This window comes from Corvus brachyrhynchos, unplaced genomic scaffold (assembly GCF_000691975.1).
Source record: "Corvus brachyrhynchos isolate BGI_N302 unplaced genomic scaffold, ASM69197v1 scaffold97, whole genome shotgun sequence".
Taxonomy (NCBI): Eukaryota; Metazoa; Chordata; class Aves; order Passeriformes; family Corvidae; genus Corvus; species Corvus brachyrhynchos.
In genome coordinates, this window is record NW_008239758.1 from 7,588,177 (window position 1) to 7,608,410 (window position 20,234).

The following is a 20,234-nucleotide window of genomic DNA, read 5'->3' on the forward strand; positions in this document are numbered from 1 at the left end:
GCCAGGAATCCCTGAATGCCACATGATAGAAAGTGATGGAATAACTGAAGAGCTCATCACTTTAGTTTTTAACTGAAACTCTGGAAATTACTGTGCCCTCACTCTCAGTCAGTGTTGCTTGATCCTCCTCTTTCTCACACAGCTGTCCCTGGATGCTGGTTGGCTTTGGGACCTGGGAAAGGGAGTCAGGTTTCTAAACTCAGGTTCTTTTTCTTCAGAATAGCCAAAATTCTGTGTTGGTCGCTGTCACTGGAAGTTTTAGTGTGTATTTTTTTCATTTGTTTAGGGTTTTTTTTTGTTTGGTTTTTCTTTTTGTTTTTACGCAGTATCTCATTGCATTTAGTATAATTTTTTACATATGCGTTTTTGGACCTTTAGCTGTCAGCCTTTCAGCTCTCGATACTCTGCCTTGTGCCTTAACACCTTTCAAAATAAAATTAAGAAATGCTGAAGCATGGTGCTGATTTAGGAGACATAAAAGTGTTGTTTAAAAGGAAAAAAGCTTCAACCCTGTGCTCTGTTCTGTTCCAGTCACTAGAGGGTAGGAGAGCTTCAGCTCTTCCTAGGGAAGACACAGTTCATGCTCCAGTGTGATCTCTAAAGAAAACCTCTGTGACCATCCAAAGGCAGTAAAAAATATTTCCCAGCATGCGCTGGAAAAAATCTGACAAAGCAGTATTTCCTGGTTTATTGATTCTGCTACTGCACTAAAACACTAGTACTGTACATCAATAACCATCTTTAGTTAGGAAACTCTGGTCTCTGGAAGCAGTACTAGCAGTTTGTGGCAGAACATAAAGGCTGGGAAGAAAAATTGTGTGCATGGGGAATATAGGTGTCTAGGGAAGGCACAAGAGGTTATGGAAGAATAGCCAGAGAGTATGATGGGGTAGAAAACAATGTTGCTGGACGAGATAAAGATACAGGAATAAGAAGGGCAGGGGAAATGGAGAGAGCTCTGTAATGGATACACAAGCTTGTCTCTTTTTTGGCTCCTGAGCTGACTCTGGTTGGGTGTTGCAGGAGGAAAACACAGTATACTTTCCATTTGAGCAGCTGAACTGAGACATCTAAATTTCCTCTCTCCAGGTTTAGGCAAATAAAAGTTTTCTGTTTGAAATAGTTTTCCTGGGATTTTTTTTTATGTGCTGAACTGCAGCTGACCCCTATTGTAATATTTAGCTTTTCCTCTTCTATAAATACAGGGAAAATGACTTATTTTAAGGATGGACAAAATGAATATAACTTTCACAGCTGTTTTTTAATCTGTATTGCCTACATGAAAGAAATCTGATTATCCTCTAATTTGACCATTTTATGTTGTCTTAATGCAGATTTGGCACATCAGTGTCCTAAATGAGTCTTTTCACATTAATCACGGGATTCTTGCTGACTTCCCAAATTTACCCCAAATGTTGATGGCATTGATACCTGTTGCAGCTCCATGTCAGACTGGCAAAGGGGCTCATGTGGGCTGTTGTGGATACTGTACTCTCTTCATGTGTGTTCTCTGAGCTCCCTTGCTTTTTGAGGAAAGAGCTGCATTTCAGACAACAGCAACAACTGTGTCAGCACAAGATGTCCAGTCCAGCTCCAGTAGCCTCATGGTCATTACAGGGAGTACGCAGGAAGGATTCCAGCAACTCAGTATGGTCTTTTAAATCATTTTGGAGCAAGAGCTGTTGAACTGCATGATTTAGGTATCTCTTGATTATTATGCAGTATATATTTTTCACTGCTGCTGGAAGGGAATCATTGCATATTTGGGTGGATTCCCAGGACATGGGCAGCACATGGTCCCTCATTTTTCATGGGAGCTGAGAACAGCATTGTCCTCCGTGGGAGCTGTTTTTCAAGAGTGTGGCTTTCTTCTTTTCCTCATGGAGGGTGGCATTGCAAAGGGAAGAGGACGCTGTTAGGCAGTATTAATATACTCACTCATATCTGTGTATTGACAAGCTCTCCCCTCTGTTCTGCTTTCCTTTCTGGGGCACAGAGGGAGTTGGTAGCTCTCTCTGCTGGAGCCCAGCATGCTGATGCTCAGTACTCTTGTTTGTCCCGGGTGGTTTGAGTCTCACCCTGAGTGCCCTGCATGCTATTTCCAGCATTTGTACAGCTGAACAACCTTTAAGTGTTGAACATCTAGGAGGCAGATAAGCAGGTCTGCTTGGGGTGGATTGACCTGCAGCAGCTCAGTCCTGAAACAAAAGTGACGGAATTGCCACCTTGATAGCCTACGCTGATTGAATAAATTGGCTGAAAGGCGGACCGCACCCAAGTGCTCTTCAAGCATCTCATCGCAGGGGAAAATCCCTCACTCTCCTTTTTTTTTTTTTCTTTCCCCCTGTGAGGGCTGTTAGGTTTCATTTTTGTCTGCCTCATTGTGTTTGGCTCTCTCCCCCAGTCCCCCGTGGGCAGAGGGGCAGCGGAGCTCTCCAAGCGCTTCGCGGAGCGCGGGGACTCTCTCGCCACAGGGTCACGCGTCGTGGCGCCAATCTTGTGTTGGTTCACTTGCCTTTCCTGCTGCCCTCTCGTCTTTCCCAAGGGGAAACTGCCTCTGCAAAAATGGTTTCTCTGCCTAATGAGAAGAGGTCCGAAGAGTCCTCCTATTTGTGTGTTGTTGTTTTCTCAAATGGCAAATTACGTGGCCCAGTTTTGACGTTGACCTCTTCACAGGGATTGCAGCAGGCTTTCTGTTGTCCTGTCTCATCCTTTTACATGAAAGATGGGAGAGATGGGCTCACTTCACACTTGGCCACCTCGCCGTGTCATTTAAATGTACAATTTTTCTGCATCTCTTTATTGCTTCAAAAACAAGTTTGAACTTGGGGCATGTATGTGTGTGTCAGGAAAAGAGACAGATTTGAAAGCAGCCCTGATGCACCAGAGGGGATTTGCTGGGTGCCTATAGAGGGAGATTATACACAAATGGAGTTATCAGGGAGACTGGAGCTCCTAAAGGATTTGTGAAGCTGGGTCAATGAGCTGGTTCTTTCCCCTCCAAAGCTCTGTCATTCTTGTTCAGCTCCTGTATTTGGCTCTGTAAGGCCGAATACAGCCCACCTGCTCATTCTTTTTTAAACCAGAACCAGAAAGTGATAAAAAATTGAAAGTTGATGTGAAAAACTTTTATATTCATTTTGAAACCAGGAACAAGATTTTGAGAATGGTGATGTGAGCACTGATTTTTAATTTTTCTGTTCAGAGCTGTGGGATGGTTTTTGGGCAAATGTCCTTTCTAAGCAGTTGGGAGAAGAACCATCTTCTGATCTGTGTGTGGCAGGGTCCTGCTCTATAAACAGGCCATACTTTGGCTTCAGAGATTACTCATTACTTACCTGATGTTGCACAGTGCCTAAATCTGCAGTAGACATGAGTTCTTAGACTTACAAAACATCTAGTTTAAGGAATAAGGTTCTCTGGATATGTGTGCTTATTGTCTGTTTTTTTTTTTTTCTGGCTGGCTTGTTTGAAGGATGTCTTTAGTTCCAGTTTTAATCTATTTTACAGCAGTGAATTGCTCATAAAGGTGACCTTTATGGTGTTACTGCTTATTTGCGCACAGAGCCCAGCCAAAATCAGAGCTCTGTCTAGAGACAACCCTCAAATTCTGGTCTCAAGGCTACCTTGATTTCAGAAATGATGAGGGGAAGAAATAAGCAAGCTTGTCCAATGCCTTGTGCTTGGGACATGTGCCAGCTTCTATCATAAATCATGTGTTTCTTAATTTCCAGCCCTGTAATTCCTGATCCCAGCTTCAGCCAACATTTTTGTACCTCGGCAAGGCACCTTTACTTAGGTCTGGGATGTAGCCAGAGTGTGAGCAGAGAGCTTACAGGAAAATATAGCAGGAGAGGCCTGAAGGACCTGGCATCCAGTGTGGGAGCCCAGCTGGAAAGGGCTCAGGTCCAGCAGGGGAGGAGCTGCGGTACCCAAGTGTGGAGGCATCAGTAGCCAGAGAGGTAATAGCAAAGGGAAGAGCTGAATGGATAAAACACTTCAAAATTGTCACTGATGAAGCAGTTATGTCCTTATTTTCTGGCCAGTATGGACCGGAGCTTTGGCTTTCCTGGTCTCATTGTGAAGGCAGGTTAGGGCAATGGTGGCTGGAGCCAGGGAGAGTGTTTGGGGTGGTTTTTTTCGTGCTTGTTTTGCCCAAGTAACTTTGTTGGACTAATGGCTGTGCTGCTCTGTGCTCTGCTCTGCAATAGTTTTGCCAACTCAGAGGGAGGCTGTGAAGTTTAATCAATTAGCTCTGTGTAAATCAGTCTGAAATGAGTAGGTGTGGGGTATCAGAGAGGAGGTAAGACTTCTAAAATAAATAATGTGGTATCATTTTCTTGTCACCTGGGAGGCATTTTCCATAGTGCAGACTTCCCTAGGCAGCACTAAAGTTGACTCATTGAAGGCCTGGGTCTGTGGGTCTACCACACATCTGATTTTCCCCAGACGTGCTTCCTTCCCGAAACTGTGAGTGGAATCTGAGACACTGCCTGTTTCCCCGGGTTTTCCATCAGGGTGGTCAGAGGAACAGCCTGCCAAATACCTGGGGAGGCTGGAGAGGTGGCCACAGAGCAAGTACAGAGGGGCTCTTTGGTGCTACGAGGCACAGGAAATGTGCCAGACCTGCTGAGCAGACTCCGTGGGGGTGACCTGGGCATGTCCAGGAAACCCAGAACATTCCTCGTGTGATGTGTCTTGCAGGGGTGTAAGGCGAGCAGTGCTCTGCTTGGAGAGAGGCTTGTGCCAGTGGCAGGGCTGCACTGGGGGAGCTGGGAAGCTGGGGCAGTCATGGAGGCTGCGTGGAGCTGCTGCAGGTCAGCACTGTGCCCTGAACCAGTTGCAAACATCTTGGCTCCACTCTGCAGTGGGATGCTCTCAAGTGATGCTGGATCTCATGCAGGTCCTGTTAGCTGGAGACCAGCACACCCCTCTTCTGAGAGGAGCACAGTGCTTCTGCAGCAGCACTGCCAGAGAAGGGGGTGCACAAGGCTCCTTGCTTGGGGCCACCTGTTCTGGGAGGTCAAGGTTGGTGCATTGCAATGTGTTCCAGTAATACTGAGTGCAGGTGCTGATTTTTCCTGTGTGGGACTGTGTGGGATCCAGGCTGGTTTGGGTACCTCCCAACAGTCCTTTGAACTGTCAAGTCAGCAGCTACAAGGGTGGGGTTATGTGTGCTGTAGAGCTGGGGTAGGAAGGTCCCCAATGCTAAGTGACTCCCTAAAATACTGGCCAGGATGAAAAAAAGAAAAGAATCCAAGTTTGATTTGAAAACTGAGTGATAACAACTGTCTTTTGTGTTCAGCCTGGAAGCTTTGAAGAGAGCTGGATGCTTTGTTTTTAAAAGAAATTGTAACGTGGATAATAAACTTCATCTGTTTTTTGTGGGGTTTTTTTGGGTTTTTTTTTGTGAACTAACATCAAATACCTCTTCCTCCTCCAAGGAAGGAGCAGGAGGGGGAGGGAAAATCCTTACTCCTAAAGCAGCGAGTACATCACATCAAACATGACTGTGTTAAATACTAAAATGTTCAAAGTACAAGCGAGATAGATAAAGGCTTTGATGGGAAGTGGATATTTCCCAGGGACATTACAAGCAATAATCCAGATGTTATGGTGTAATGCAATGAGTGTCCATGGATAGATGGGGAGCTCAAGCCAAGCAGCGCCTGCTGTAGGCCTTAGCCCTCCACTCCCATGCTGTTATGCCATATGGAAGCAATCTCCAGGCCCCCTTAATAGCCAGCTTTGGATTCCATTTTCACAGGGCTCATAGAGCTAAGTGGAGCTGTTTTATGGACAAGTTAGATAGAAGCCTTTCCAAGATAAACATCCAATTCGAAATTAGGACATACCAAGCTGCAAAATTATTTTAGGGCATATTTCATGGAAGCACTGCCATTTTTCTAAGGCGATTGCCAGACTGTAGAATGCCCTTTGATCCCTTGTGGACATTACTCCCTTTTTTATAAAAAGGGTTTTGAAATAGTTGCAGTGTTTAGGGAGGAATATATCTGCTGGGACTTTGAAGTATGTCCATGGGAACAGTCATGCTTTAGCTTTTTGGCCCAAAAGACGAACTTTAAAAAAAAAAAGAGAGAAAAGAAATTACATTGCAGCTGGATTTATGAATCAAAATCTCATTTTCTTTTTAAAGGTAGGAATTTTTACCCATTGCGCCAGGAAAGCCAAACGGGGTGTTTAAATAGAAGTATATTGATATGCTTGTGGGATTCAGAATTCAGTATTTTAACCAGTAAAAAGCAAGTAAAAAATTTGTGAGTTCACCACCTATGATTTAAGAATTTTGTTGCCGGGTAATTGATCCATAAAAAGTAATCTTCAGACATCAGGTGCTTTTGCAATCGTTTTATTTAGCAACAACATTTCTTACTTGCTTTTAAAGCTAACACGTCCTGTTTTAAAGTGACTTGTGAAATCTTCTCCTCCGTCTTGCTCCCACCTGTACATGACATGATTGAAGCTCCAAAGTGTGGCGAGTTAAAAGTTGCTTCAGGAGAATAAAATATGGCAGGATTTTTACTGCGGGAAGAAAAGTATAGCCTTGAGTTTTAATGTTTCCAGCTCACTCCCCCCAAATAAAGGCCTATTTAATCATCCTCTGTCCAATAAAATATTGCCAGTTAGCAAACTGTTAGCGCAGCCGTGCTGTGCAAGATGAAGCTGCGAAGGTAACAAATGTGGCTACCAGGTAACCATAACTCCAGATAAAGAGCCTGGTGGTGTCAGTGTTTTTTCAGCAGGCATCAGTATTTTTGATTCGTGGGCTCAGTTTCTGGAAGCAGGAACAGCAAAGGCAGCGGGCAAAGAGCTAACGCAGGCGGCGGGTGGCTGAGTGATGGAGGAGGTGGAAGATGCTGCTCAGCCTTTCACCTGGCCATGGGCTTTATGGTCCTGGGCTGCCTCCCCAGAAAGGACAGACCCGCGTTTTATGGATGTAGCTGGAGACATTTTAAGAGTTTACTTTAGTTTCTCCCCCGTTCCAGTCCCCATTGCTCTCCCGTGCCTTTCCCTGAGCCAAGGTAACAGATTGCTCTCAGTGCTTGAGGTCTGCTCTTGCCAGGGCTCAGCCAGGGTAGCTGAAGGCAACTTCTCTGGTGGTTTGAGCAAACCCTGCTGATTTTGCTGTGACATTGAGCACCAGCCCTTCACAGGGCCAGCTGTAGTACAGTCAGACAGAAAATCCATAGCATCCTACTGCCCTCCATTGCTTGCTCGCCCTTGGGGAAGCGTGGTGTCTCTCACTCCTGGTGTGCTTTCATATCACAGTTAACATGAGCATGAAAATGTCTTTGGGTCTTGAAACATTTCATGTTGCTGCCTTGCTTTTCAGACGAGTTTCACGCGGAACGTGCGGCTCTCCGAGTCTCTGCGCAAGAACCAGCTGTGGAACGGGCTGGTCACCATCACCCTCTTGGAGGGGAAGAACATGCCCAGGGGGGGCTTGGCAGAGATTTTTATTCTCCTCAAACTGGGGGATCAAAGATACAAGAGCAAGGTAAGTATTAAGGATTTCCTTGAGATGTCTGAAGTCAATAAGGTGCTTGATGTTTCTTTTACCGGTGTTGCTGCCTCAGATGGAACTATTCTTGATGTTCTTTTAGGTAAGTGAGTTCAACACCAGGAGACCAGTCCAGAAGCATTAACATTTTGCTCCGTTTTCATGCCAGTAGAGAAAGTGCAAGTTAGGAATATATTGTGTGTTATCTGTGTTTTGTGTGTTTAACATACTCATCATGTTGATGGATGTTTGACATTAATATGAAATGAAATAAAGCTACATGCATCACACATCTGTTTTGTTCTCTGCCAGTACAGAAGTTGGGTTTCCAGTGTTAGGTCTGCTGGAGAAGTAGACTTGAAATGGTTTCCAGTGCAGGGGAATTATTATTCTTTTAAAGTTCCTTTCTTGAAAAATATGTTATATATTGCAGAACTTGGCCCCTAAACAGACAAAATGTTCCGTGGTTTTGATATTAATTTTTATTTTTCTAGGCTGTGTTTATCTGTATACAGTTCAGTTTCATAAGAATCTAAGAAATGAATGGGGTTCCCAAAGATACACATTTCATCTGCAAAGTTTAGTAAGAAGAGAGGCTATAATTAAAATAATACTCTGTTGAGAGAGCAAGAGCTCTGCATGTCATGAACTGGAAGTGCAGAGGAGGAGAAAACAAACCTCCTCCTGTACAAAATGTACAGAGCAAGTTCACAGAACATAACATTTGGATGTAGGCACATCTGAAACCTGCACTCTGTCCCTCACATCAGACCTCAAACCAAGGTCATGATATGTTTTTTATTTAGGAAAGTAGTTTTGAAAAATAACAAATGGTTTAGTTACTTTAGAATAAATAGATGTTATTCCTGTTACAATCCCTTTTCATGCATCTCTCTAATGGTCCATAGATGTGTTGTGAATCTGCAAGGCTGAGCTGTTTGTTTAACACAGAAGGGTAAAAAAATACGGCTTTGGGTTCCTTAATTCATTCAAACCTGTTTCCAGGTGACTGACCTCAAAAGGGTTGTTCCTGATTTCTTCCAGTGTGTGATGGTGAATGATGACCATAGCCCACTGGAAGTGGAACTGGTGGTCTACCTTGTATTTCAGAATTTCTCCAGCCATTCATTCAGATAACAACTGTCTGTTGTAATGAGAGGGAGGAAAGAGAATATTTAGGAAGATGAGACTATATGTGATGGGCTGGGGGGCTTTGGTTGGAATGACATTAGTGCTTGATGCTCTAACATCCAGCCTTGTTCTGTAGAGTTGATTTCTTTTTTTCTTTTTGCTTTACTGTGAAAATAAGTACTGTTTAAGAAAAGTAAATATTATAACTGCATGTTTTCTAGACACTGTGTAAGAGTGCAAATCCTCAGTGGAGGGAACAGTTTGATTTTCACTACTTCTCTGACAGGAAGGATATGTTGGACATTGAGGTGTGGAGAAAGGATAACAAAAAGCACGAGGAGCTTTTGGGAACGTAAGTTGGGTTTGAGTTAGATTTTTTTGTTTTGGTGGGGGGAGAATGGGGCAAGTACAAAAAATAAAGTGATTTTGATTATTCTTTTTTTTTAACTGACCAATTTGTTTTCATTTACCAGCATCATAATGTATTTTTCTCTCCTTATTCCAGTAATGTCCAGGTTATGTTTATATTATGTTTATTAAAACCTATTATTAGGTAATTGATTAGCCAAAATCTGAATGCAGAGACACCCAAGCTGCCTCTAAAACTCAAAATATTGTGGGGACTCAGTGGCATTGAGGAGGCAGGATTTTTCTGTATTTTTGTGGTGATACTGCTCCACATCCTTATACACTCTGCCAGTGCCAGCCCAGGGATCTTTGTTTTCCTTTGAGGGTGGTGTCCCTTTTTTTCTGTTTACACTTTGATGTTGTGTTCTTCTATGATGCTTTAATTCCATGCCACTCTATCTGAATTTGTACAGTGTTATTTTCTTAGTAGTACCTCTCCCTTCCTTCCTTTGGCTTTCAGCATTGTCCTGTGGACCCATCTCCTCAAACAGCATCTGTGCTCTTGGGTACATGCAGCAGCACCAAGAACCATTCACTTTACTGGAGACCCTCTTTGTTCTGTCCATGCTCATCTGCTGGCAGGATCATTGCCACAACTCTAAATTTCCTGAGGGTGGGGACCCTGCCTGCCATTGTTTGCTGCTCTCACCTGGCCAGGGTTTCACAGCTTGCTTACTAAGTAACAGTAACTCATAAGAACATTCTCTTACTTCAAGCATTCAAATAGTTTGAAACTATTCACTGAGAAGAACAATGCCCTTTGGCTCTACAAATGTTTGTGGTTTTGCAGAGCAGGAAATTCTTTCTGGCTGAGTGCTGTTGCTCATCACATGGAGAAGTGGCTGAAGATGAATCTGTTCCTTCCATTCTCACAGTTACTTCCATTACTTCTGATATTCTGTTTAGAGTTAAGAAATAAAGCAGTGTTTGCAGCTGCCTCAGGTCAGTCTCCCTGATGCTGGAGCAATTCTTCCTTAGGTTTTTCCCCTTTATTTTAATTTTTCCTTATGTTTCCCTCCCTTATTTTCCTACTGGTTTCTGGCAGGTGGTACTTAGTGTGGCAAAAACTATCAGTGAAACCCTTATTCTATTCAGCACTGGTGAGGTCTGTGTGGTAGATTTACCTGAAAGTAAAGGTAAATCTTCCAGGGTAAATCCCTGGAAGTGTTGAAGATCAAGTTGGATGGGGCCCTGAGCAGCCTGTTCTAGTGGAAGGTGTCCCTGCCCGTGTCAGGGGGGTTGGACCAAGATGATCTTTAAGATCTCTTCCAACCCAAACAATTCCGTGATTCTATGTTTAAATTTATTTTTGATGTCTATGTGGAGAGAAAATTTTCTGCTTTTGTTGTCTTAAGCACAGCAAATTGGCTGTAGCATCAAAACAGGAAAAAATACACTAGTTTTTGAAGAGCAATTGCAAGAATAGGTAAACACCAAATGCATAATAACAAGTATTGTTTTTACAATGTAGAAACTTTTTGACACCCTATAAATAATATTTTATGAAGGGCTCAAATGCAGTCTAATCTGGAAAAGGATTCTGTTGGAATAACAGCATTATGAGGTGCCATGTTTATTGTCTCCATGATTTCCAAGTTGAGTTGTGAGATTTCTGGATTTCACAACATCATTGTAAGAAATATTCTTTAGTGAAATGTTTGTGGGTTATATTCGGTCATTACACACAGCAGTACAGCCAACTGCCCTCAAATAATTCACATGGTTTTAAGGAAAAAGCAAAATTTTCTGGATCTGAGTTAATAATTTTGTGGTCTATTTATGAATAGAGTTAGAATTCATTATGCTCCCTTCCAGCCTGTTCAACCTTCAGCTGTGCTGGTTAAACCTTTAAATATATGCATGTTTTTAATATTTAAATGAAGTTGGAGGTGCTCACAGCGGAGTCAAATCTGATAATCCCGACTGCAGAACTTTTGTGGCATAAAGACTCCTGTTAATTCCTTTAGACCCAGGATTTCAGATAGTATGGATGCCTTAAACCTCTGGAATATGGTTCTTCTCCCAGGCATAATTTGGTTTCAAGGTAAAATACTGTTCCTGAAATAGGACCTGAAGTGTCTGTGGAGAGCATGGAACATGTAGAATAAGGAATGCCTTGCACCTCTGTTGCTGAGCACAAGCACCTGGGGTGTTTGTCTGCTTCTGAATTAGTGAGGAAGCATTTCATGTCACCCTTCTATCACAAAACAAACCCTCACTGTCAGTGCACATCACAAGCTAAATTATTACATTCAGCCTACCTGCAGTCTCCTTAAAGCTTCAGCTGGGTCCAATTTCTCTTCCTCACTTAAAATCCCGCAGCCCTGAGTGGTTCAGCTGCAGCGTCTGGCACTGAGGGCTGGCTGCATTTTGGTGCTGGATGAAATAATCCCTCTATTTAGTCTGCACAGGACTGTTAGTAACATTTATTGAGTGCTTTTTGTGTCCTTTGGGATAAGAGGCATGCTATAAACAGGAGACGCTGTTAATGTATATGAATAAACAAAGGTGTTAACGTGTGCAGAATTTGTCCAGGCAGAGTTAAATTGTTTATGCCAGGTTGTTAGTGTTTCTGCACTGGGGGATATGTTCTGAAAAAAGAGATGCTGCAGAACATTGACAGGTTTTCCTTCACATATTTACCTCAAGAAAGAGGTTTTACAAAAATTGCTAAACTTAAGCCCATGAGCTCTGAGACTGGAGTGCATCCAATATCTTTATGATGAATGCCTCCAGGAAACTGTCTTTGCAATAAGAAACAACCCATGTTTTAAAGGCTGTGCTGTTGGGATGGAGCAGTAAAATCCCCACTATGGCTGCAACCAAAACCTTCGCTTAAGTTTCACCAGGCTCTGGGATGAATCAGAAAAACAAAATTTATCCATGGAATAAGTCATAATGAGACCTTACTAATTGTTTCCCTGACACCTGTGGTATTTGAAATTCCAGGTACTAATCACAGATACATCTTTCTGTACTCTGTGGTAATGATCCTGATCTCTTTTGTGAAGGGCTTTCAAGGAGTCTGCAGGGAGTAAAATGGCAATGTTCTGTACAGATTTTTTTGTATGTATTTATATATATTTAAAGATTCCTGTCATGATTTAATTAATTGTGAATGGGAAAGTAAAATACAACTCCATGGCTAGTAAGAAGCAAACTTCAGCACTTTTTAGTGAAATTTTAACATGTGATTCTCTGATAAACAGATGCTTTAATCCCAAATTTACTGTGTACTGTTCTCGAGTACTATTCCTCTGCAAAATGAATAAAAAAAAGGGGGAAAAAGAAGCTACAGGTGAGGGCTTTAAATCAGAAGAACAGTCTTAAATGAAAACTAAAGCTCTACAGGACTAGAAGCTAATATAGGGGTGTAGACCTCAATATTGATCAGGAGGTGGAAGGAAAGCATTTAATTAATTGTGGTTAAAAGAAAGAAAAGTGTTACAGTTGTGTGCACAATGCATTCTTAACTTAGAGAACTGCAGCCCCTATAGGTTGTGCATGTAGCCACTTGTGTGAAAGATTATGTCTGAATTTAATATGTAACATAGCAAAAGATGACAACAAGCAGAGCTATCCTATCCTGAGATAGGATTACTGTTGAGGATTTAACTCAGGAGATCATTTGTATCACCTGAAATACAAATATTCTGAGAGTTTTGCCCTTTGCATTCAGATCAGGCAACTTTTAAACAAAAGTTGATTACCTCCATTAGTTTGATTCTGTGCCCATCTCAATAATCTCCTACTACTTTCCTGTGAAATAATTATCCGTAATAAGATCTTGCAGATAGCTGAGGAAGAAAGAAAGGAAGAGTTTCTGTTTCAAGAGAACGAGGGAAGTAGTTTGAAAATCATTAGACTCGTTTTAATAGTGTAGAAGTGTTGGTGTGGAAATTGCTGAATTTGTATAGCAAATTGAATGTCTAATTGTTTTACCAAGCTGCATCCTTTGCAGTCTGATCGATTATGTTGTATAACCTAAATGAAACAGGTTGTCTTTTTTGTTTTTTCTTAAGCCTTTTTCCAGTGCAAATGTGGATTTTCTTTTCAGCTCCTCACAAGAAAATAGAGGCATACCTTGAGTGAACACAGATGTTTTAAGGAAAGTTAGTTTTCACAGAAATGAGGCATGATTTGAGGAAGAAATACTTACACTCCACCTCCTGCTGTTTTCCCTTCCACATGTGTGTCCCTCCGACCCCCACACCCTTATTCTCCATCTTTTCTTTGACCTTATGCGAATCAAATTCTTTTAAGAAGAGAAGCAATTCCAATTTGCCAAAACAAGATGGAATTATATTTAACTTTGCCTTTGACATATGATGGAGTTCTGAGGTTGTCTATTGGTGGGAGATGCACTGTTGTCCGAACAAGTTGTGTTTTCTGTCTTACTCCATGGAAAGTTTTAAACATAAAATCAACTGCAGCTTTTCCCAGTTGTGGACTGTGTCGAGTGGGTGGTGTATGAAATGCTGATGTGGGAGACATGGCCTCTCTTGCCAGCTGAACCACAGACCAGCTGGGTGACCTTGAGATTTCCCCTCTCCTTCCTTCAGTTTCTTCATCTGGAAAAAAAACCAAAAAAACCACAAAGCAAACTAAACTCCATGATAAGGATACATGCCCCCTTTTGTGCTGATACCCAAAGTATCACTGAAACTCCTGCAGCCTGAGACACAGTGGTGTTAATGCAGCCAGGGTGATGCTGACCTCCAGTGTGGAAATGATAAGGGCTTTTTCTCAAAAAGAAATAAGGTCTTTTCTCTCTTTGTTGTTGTTTTGTTTTCTTTCCTGCTGTAACTTTTCCTGTCATATCTTTCTGAAGAGTCTAGGCGTAGCAATGAGCTTTAAATGCAACCTCTCACACTTGGAAATGGTGTTGAGAGGCAGCCTACGCGCCGAGCCGTCTTGGTACTCTGCCTGGTTTATTTTCCTTCTCTTTCAAAGCACTTGAAAGCAGTTAATAAGAGTAAACTTGAAACCTGTTGTACCTCCAGAGCAGTGGAGAGAAAAGAGCACACTTAAGGCAAAGTTGTTCCGGTTAATTGTGGTCAGAGGAAGCTTAAGGAGTTGTGTTGTAATACATGGAGCTACTGGACAACTTAGAAACTCATCAGAGCAGTGGCTTTTACTTCCTAACACGGTTTCTTGGGTTCTCAGGCTGAAATGTTTTGAGATTTTTTTTTTTTTCCTTTTTTTCCCCCTTTTAGCATTCAGAGAAAATAGGCTGTTAAGAAGCGGAAAGCATGCAATTTATAGCAGATGGGCATAAACTGCTCCAGCTCTACTACTGGAATGGGATCAATCAGGAACACTACATGCGCCATTTACCCAGAAGAAACCCACCTGGGGGAACCCTGTGGAATTTTAGCCTATTAAGACAACACCTTAGCAAGTTTAGTTTAAATAAAAACTTGTCGGCAGGCATTAAGCGAAGCAAAACCCCCTTGCTCTCCATCATCCACTGCCCATCCCTTTGAGAAATGTCCCTCCTCTTGCAGTGTGGCAGCAAACCTTCTCCTTCCTTATTTTTGTTGGTTTTTTGGTTGGTTTTTTTTTTTTTTTTTACCCTTTTTTCATCTGCAACTTTTGCTCAGCCTGTTCTTACAAGCCAAGCCCCACGGAGGTTCAAGAAAGTTCCACTCCATTAACTGGACTTCTAAATAGAAGGCATTTAGCTGAGCCAAGTGATTAGGCTTTTTGTTGCATTTAACCACTCCCTTCATGTATAACTGGCTGCCTGGTGATCTCTCTGCTTTAGCCCATACTCATATTTTATTATTGTCTCTTTATGAATGTTTCTCTTTTACCCTCTTTGTTTTATTTTTGGGGGAAGTATCAGGTTAATGATACGTATTATGTGCAAGGAGTGGGTGGGGGGGGACTTTTAAGACAATCCTTCCCTTTGGGAAATATAACAGTACACTGAAAATGTAGCTCTAGTAAGGCTTGTAAAAGAGATTGGGGCATACAGTATAATGTAGCATAAAATGGAGTATGTGACTTTAAAGAAACTAATCTATTTTAGACTAATGTTTTAAATTTTGCATTTGCCCCTTTTCTTTTCCCCCCGGTGAAATAAAATTGTGTTTCAAATCCATGACAAAACACTGGGGGATTTTAGAGGGGAGGTGAGGCAGGCCAGAGTTAAGTTTTCCTCCTGTACTTGCAAGCCCAAACCTTTTACTTCCCCTTACCAGCAGATGGACCAGAAAGCAAAACTTGACAGTAAGTGCAATGGAAATTGCCTAGCTGGTTTCCCGTGTTTAATTTTGAGATTTTTTTTTTTTTTTTTTTTGCATTCTTTCCATCTTGAAGAAGCAATAAGTTTTGGTGTCTGCTTGCTACTGAAATCAATACAAATGTTGTTTTATTACTATTTTTTTTACCATCTAACCCTTGGCAATGTCGTTCCAGATGCCACGTTGACATTACTGCCCTGCCAACAAAGCAGACCAATTGCTTGGAGCTGCCTCTGGAAAAACATCCAGGGTCCCTGCTGATGCTGATTGCTGTTGCCCCATGTACAGGAGTGTCTATCTCTGATCTGTGTGTCTGTCCTTTGGGAGACCCCAACGAACGACAACAGATTTCTCAGCGTTATGTGAGTTTGTGTTTCTTTTTTCTTTTTCCTTTTTTATTTCTTTCTCTCTTTTTTTTTTTTTTTTTTTTTTTTTTTTTTTTAGTTTTGAAATAGTCAAAATTGCAGGGCAAAAAATAAAATTCTCCAGTCATAATAACATGTCCCCTACCAAAGAAAACTATTAAATGGAATAGTTGTTGCATTTTGAATGACAAGGAGATTGGCAGGGCAGATAGACCCAAGCAAGTTGGCTGTTTGTATTTGTTGAGTTTTAAACTAATGCTGTTCTTTGCAAACTTGAATTGTATTAAGAGATTATGGCGGGGAATGAGACATTGAATATCATGAGGAGATAATAATATACTTAGCTTTATTTCTTCCTCTAGGGAGGTTATTTTCTGGACTTTCAAATGTTGGGAGATAAAGCTATATGATGGCTTCCACATCCTCAAAAGCTGCTCAGGAAGGAATAAGTGTATCTCAAGTTGTGCCAGGGGAGATTTAGATTGGATATTAGGAAACATTTCTTCACCAAAAGGGTTGTCAAGCACTGGAACAGGCTGGCCAGGGAAGTGGTTGAGTCATCAATGCCAGAGATATTTAAAAGACATGTAGATGTGGTTTTTAGGGACATGGTTTAGTGGTAGGCGTGGCAGTTCTGGGTTAATTTCTGGACTTGATGATCTTAGAGGTTGTTTTCCACCTAAACAATTCTGTGATAAGCTATTTAATAGTTCAGTAGTTTCTGTTGCTTATATATCTTTGTGCTTTTCTTCTTGCAGTGTATAAAGAATTCCTTTCGGGACATAAAGGACATTGGCTTCTTACAAGTCAAAGTTTTAAAGGCAGTGGACCTGATGGCAGCAGATTTTTCAGGTATTTTATTTCTGTTTCACAGCATATGATGCTATAATACATTGCAAATGATAGACTTTGTGCAGAACTGTCAGTTGATCAAGGAAAAGTGAATCATCCCATCATCTCTCCAGCGGTGAAACATGCCTCGGGGAACTGAGATACCAAATGGCTTCGACTGCCAGAAGCATGTGGGAAGGTCCAGCGGATGGAGATCTTAATTTCCCTTTATACCTGAGCAGTCTGACAGATAACTTTCCAACAGCACGTCATGCTAAGTGGTTTTTTCCATCAGGAATATGTAAAATAAGAGCTGATACAAAGCACTGGTGCCTGCAAGGTGCCTGCAAAGCACCTGCAAAGCAAAGCCTCTCCATCTTTTATCTGGTATCTTGTGAGTTTGGAGCAAGACTGAAAGATTTTGGGGTGTCTGGTGTGGTGCTGGGTGTGTGGGTTTGGTGATGCTGCAGGCTGTCACCTGAAAGAGAAAGCTTGTCAGCAATGGGGCTGTGAGTGCGATGCTTTCTCTTACAGCTTATTTGAGGCTTCAATTTGGGATGACCTTTTTGGTGCTCTTACTCCATGAAAAGTATGGATTTTCCACTGATCTGTACCTCAAGTTGTGCTTGGTCCTGACAGCAGTGGACACTAACACCTTTTAAAACCACAACTTTATATTGTACCTCGGGGGAATGTCTAGGAGGTTGATACTTCTCTGTAGCGACTGCCTGGATATTATTATTTTTATTATCATCTTCTCCAGGATTCTGGAGACCTTTTAATTCCCCTCTCTATCTCTCAGCAGCTCATAATTCACAGGCACAGCATTGTGTGTTGTGTATTTGCTGACATAGTCATTTTTTTTAAGATAACTTGTTGATAAAGGCAGGGAAGATGCTAGAGGAAAACACTCTTGCCCCATTCTCTCGTATTTGTGAAGGCATTGTTGCATAAGAGAATGCTGCTCCTAAAAAAAAGAGCAAAGGAGAAAGCCCATGATTAATCATGGTACTATTTTAGGGCTATATTCAATTCAATGCTTAACCCTGAAGTGGAAAAAAAACTTTAGTGCAGAGAGCAGTACTTTAAGGAACTGAAGAACTTAATTAAAAAAGAACAAAAACAAAACAAAACCTGTCAATAATGAAAGGAAACTTGTAAAGAAATCCATAGCTAAATTGACATAAGGTATATGTCCATATGGAATTAGGAGCGCAACTGCACCTTGCTGACTAATTTAATTTAATAAGTGTAGCGCAGCAGAGCAGCCCCAGCCTTGCCATGTGCCAAAGATTCCATCTAGAAATATGTGATGTTTTAATATAGACAGTGTTCATGGAAAGAGCTGAGCCCAGAAGGTTTTTTACCCTCTGGAAAACTTTGCTGATGCTAAAGCAGTTCCATCACTGATGGATTTGGCCCCCTTTCCCTCAGTACTCAAACAGGAGCATGTGGGTGGATAATGAACATTGGAAGAGACACGCAGGTTCTTGATTCTGCAATTCAAAGACTTTTCATACAGAGTATGTGACACACATTCCTTGTGCATAGCACAGAATGAAATTCTGCTTAAGTAAAAGGTTACTCAGTCTGTCATTATATTCAAAATAACCCAGGCTTTGAGCCTGATTCATGAAGCAAATGACAAATTGTTTTTCAATGGCAGTGCTGAAAATATCCTAGTATTATGCTGTAATAGACCCACCAAATTGCAAAAGGATGCAGCCATTTTAGGTAAAAATAGCATAATTTCTGATCATGAAATGAGAGACATAAAGATTAATTATCTGTTCTGAGCCATTCATAAATGATTAGTGCAGCAATTATGGGCTTCCATAATAGAGCCCTCCTAGAGCAGTGCCATATTTCCTGCATTGCCAAGGAGACTGCTCAGATTTATTGTTATTGATAAAAGTAAATTCAAAGTCCCAGCTAAAAATCTAATAAAGGGAAAATCACAGAGGGAATCAAAGGTACAAAGATTTCCAAGGGTTAATAGAGGAGCAGTGTGAGCAGGTAGTGCCCCTTCCCTGTCCCTTCCTGTAGCAGTCATGAGTCTTATATCCCCCAACTCCTGCAGAGCAGTGAGGGTGATGCCACCTTATACCTTATTCCATAGCAAAGATTGGATTTTGCTGTGATTGGGATTTCTGTCAGTTGCTTGTATGTTGTAATCACAGATTTTAATTGCAAGTTTTTAGCCTGCTGTAATGATAGTGATCAGAAAACACACAGTATCTGCTTTGGTTTCGGACAGTGTTCTGAAAATCCATATTTTACTGTTTGACATAAATTTTGGGCTGGTTTCCAGACAGCTGTATCATATATGTAGAAGCTCTTCAACCACAGCTAGTCCAGTTTGAGCCTTCCATGCTTTTATATTCCTAGATAATAGTTTTGTTGACGTGGAAATGACTTTTTCTGCTTTGTTGGATGTTTTCTGTGTACGCATGAGAGTTCTTCTCAAACACTGCATTTGCTCACTGACCAAAAAATAGCATTCAGAATACCAAATTATACAGTGGGATTGTTTTTGGCATATACCAGTTTGCATTTCAAGCAGTTTCTCTGAAAGGCTACGTGCATTTTCCACACTTATCAGGGAATGGGCATGTAAGCTGAAAAGGAGAAGACAAATATATTCCAGTAATACACATGGTCTTTAAACTTTACCAATATTGACTAGTTAATACCCACTGTTTACATACGGGAAAAATTCCTGTTTAGTTTATAAACTTCTGAGAGTAAGACCCTTAAAAGCTCTGCATTAATAATAAGGATTAAGAAAAGGACAGCTTTTGCTTAAATATCTTGTTTGTCTGCTATCTAAATCCCTGCATTGCTGACATATTTAGTTGCCTACATAAAAGTTAGGCTGGAGTGTCTGTGGCTGAGTTGTACATGAGCATTGGAGATGAGATTAAATCAGATACTGAGCCAGACATGCTGATAAGGGGCCACTCTGCTCACAAAGGAAACTGCTTAGCTCCAATGAATTGGGAAAACTACAAATTCATGTAATGTGAGTGATCAAAAAATACATTAGCCAAACATGTCTACAGCTATCAGATTCCATGTTGACATCCTTCTTTACAGAAGAGGGTTTTTTTCCCTTTTTTGTTTTTTTGTTTTGGGGGGTTTGCTCTGTTTGTTTCCTGTAAGTCCAATACCTGGATCATGCATGGATTCTCCAGTTGATGCTGGGTTTTGTTGAAACTGTGTCATGGTGTAGAGCCTTCATAGCTTCCAGGACTTGCTCACATGGAACTAATTGAAGAAATGCTGCTGATTCAGTCAGTGTTGTGCTTCTTTTCTCCTGATGTGGATACTTAATCCTGTAATCTACTGAAGAAGACAACAGGCTCTAAGCAGAGGATAAAATAGGGAGTGTAACTGCAGCACTGCTGCTTCCCTGGGTCAGAACAATGGTGCTGCTTTCCTAAGGGCATCTGAGTAATTAATTGTCAACATGAAAAGATCTTTCTTGCTGTAAAGACTGAGAGATAATTCACTGGAAGTCTCAGAGTTCAGGTATTAGAGTGAAGCCCCCAGAGTGAGCTATAAGGTGAGTGTTGGAGTTCCCAGAACTGGGGATGAGTCAGAGATACTGTTTCCTTGGCAAGTCATTCCAACAGAACGGAGCACTTTGCAGTTGCTTTAATGGATCTAATTTTATTTAACCAATTGCTTCCTCAGCCCTACTGCATACTAAACACCATAATTGGTCCA

At 41.4% G+C, this 20,234-nt stretch overlaps 1 protein-coding gene across 5 annotated transcripts in view; it reads left to right on the forward strand.

The window, feature by feature from the left end:
* MCTP2 (multiple C2 and transmembrane domain containing 2) overlaps nt 1–20,234 on the forward strand; it is a 128,946-nt gene that overhangs the window by 49,004 nt on the left and 59,708 nt on the right. For 4 of the 5 annotated variants that reach the window (XM_017742697.1, XM_017742698.1, XM_008640107.2 and 1 more), the window contains 4 exons: nt 7,355–7,519; nt 8,875–9,005; nt 15,485–15,671; nt 16,433–16,527. In XM_017742697.1, the coding sequence (XP_017598186.1) occupies nt 7,355–7,519; nt 8,875–9,005; nt 15,485–15,671; nt 16,433–16,527 (578 nt within the window). Of the gene's footprint in view, nt 1–7,354; nt 7,520–8,874; nt 9,006–15,484; nt 15,672–16,432; nt 16,528–20,234 lie in introns of those variants that run through there. The other variant, XM_017742700.1, reaches the window with a different exon arrangement.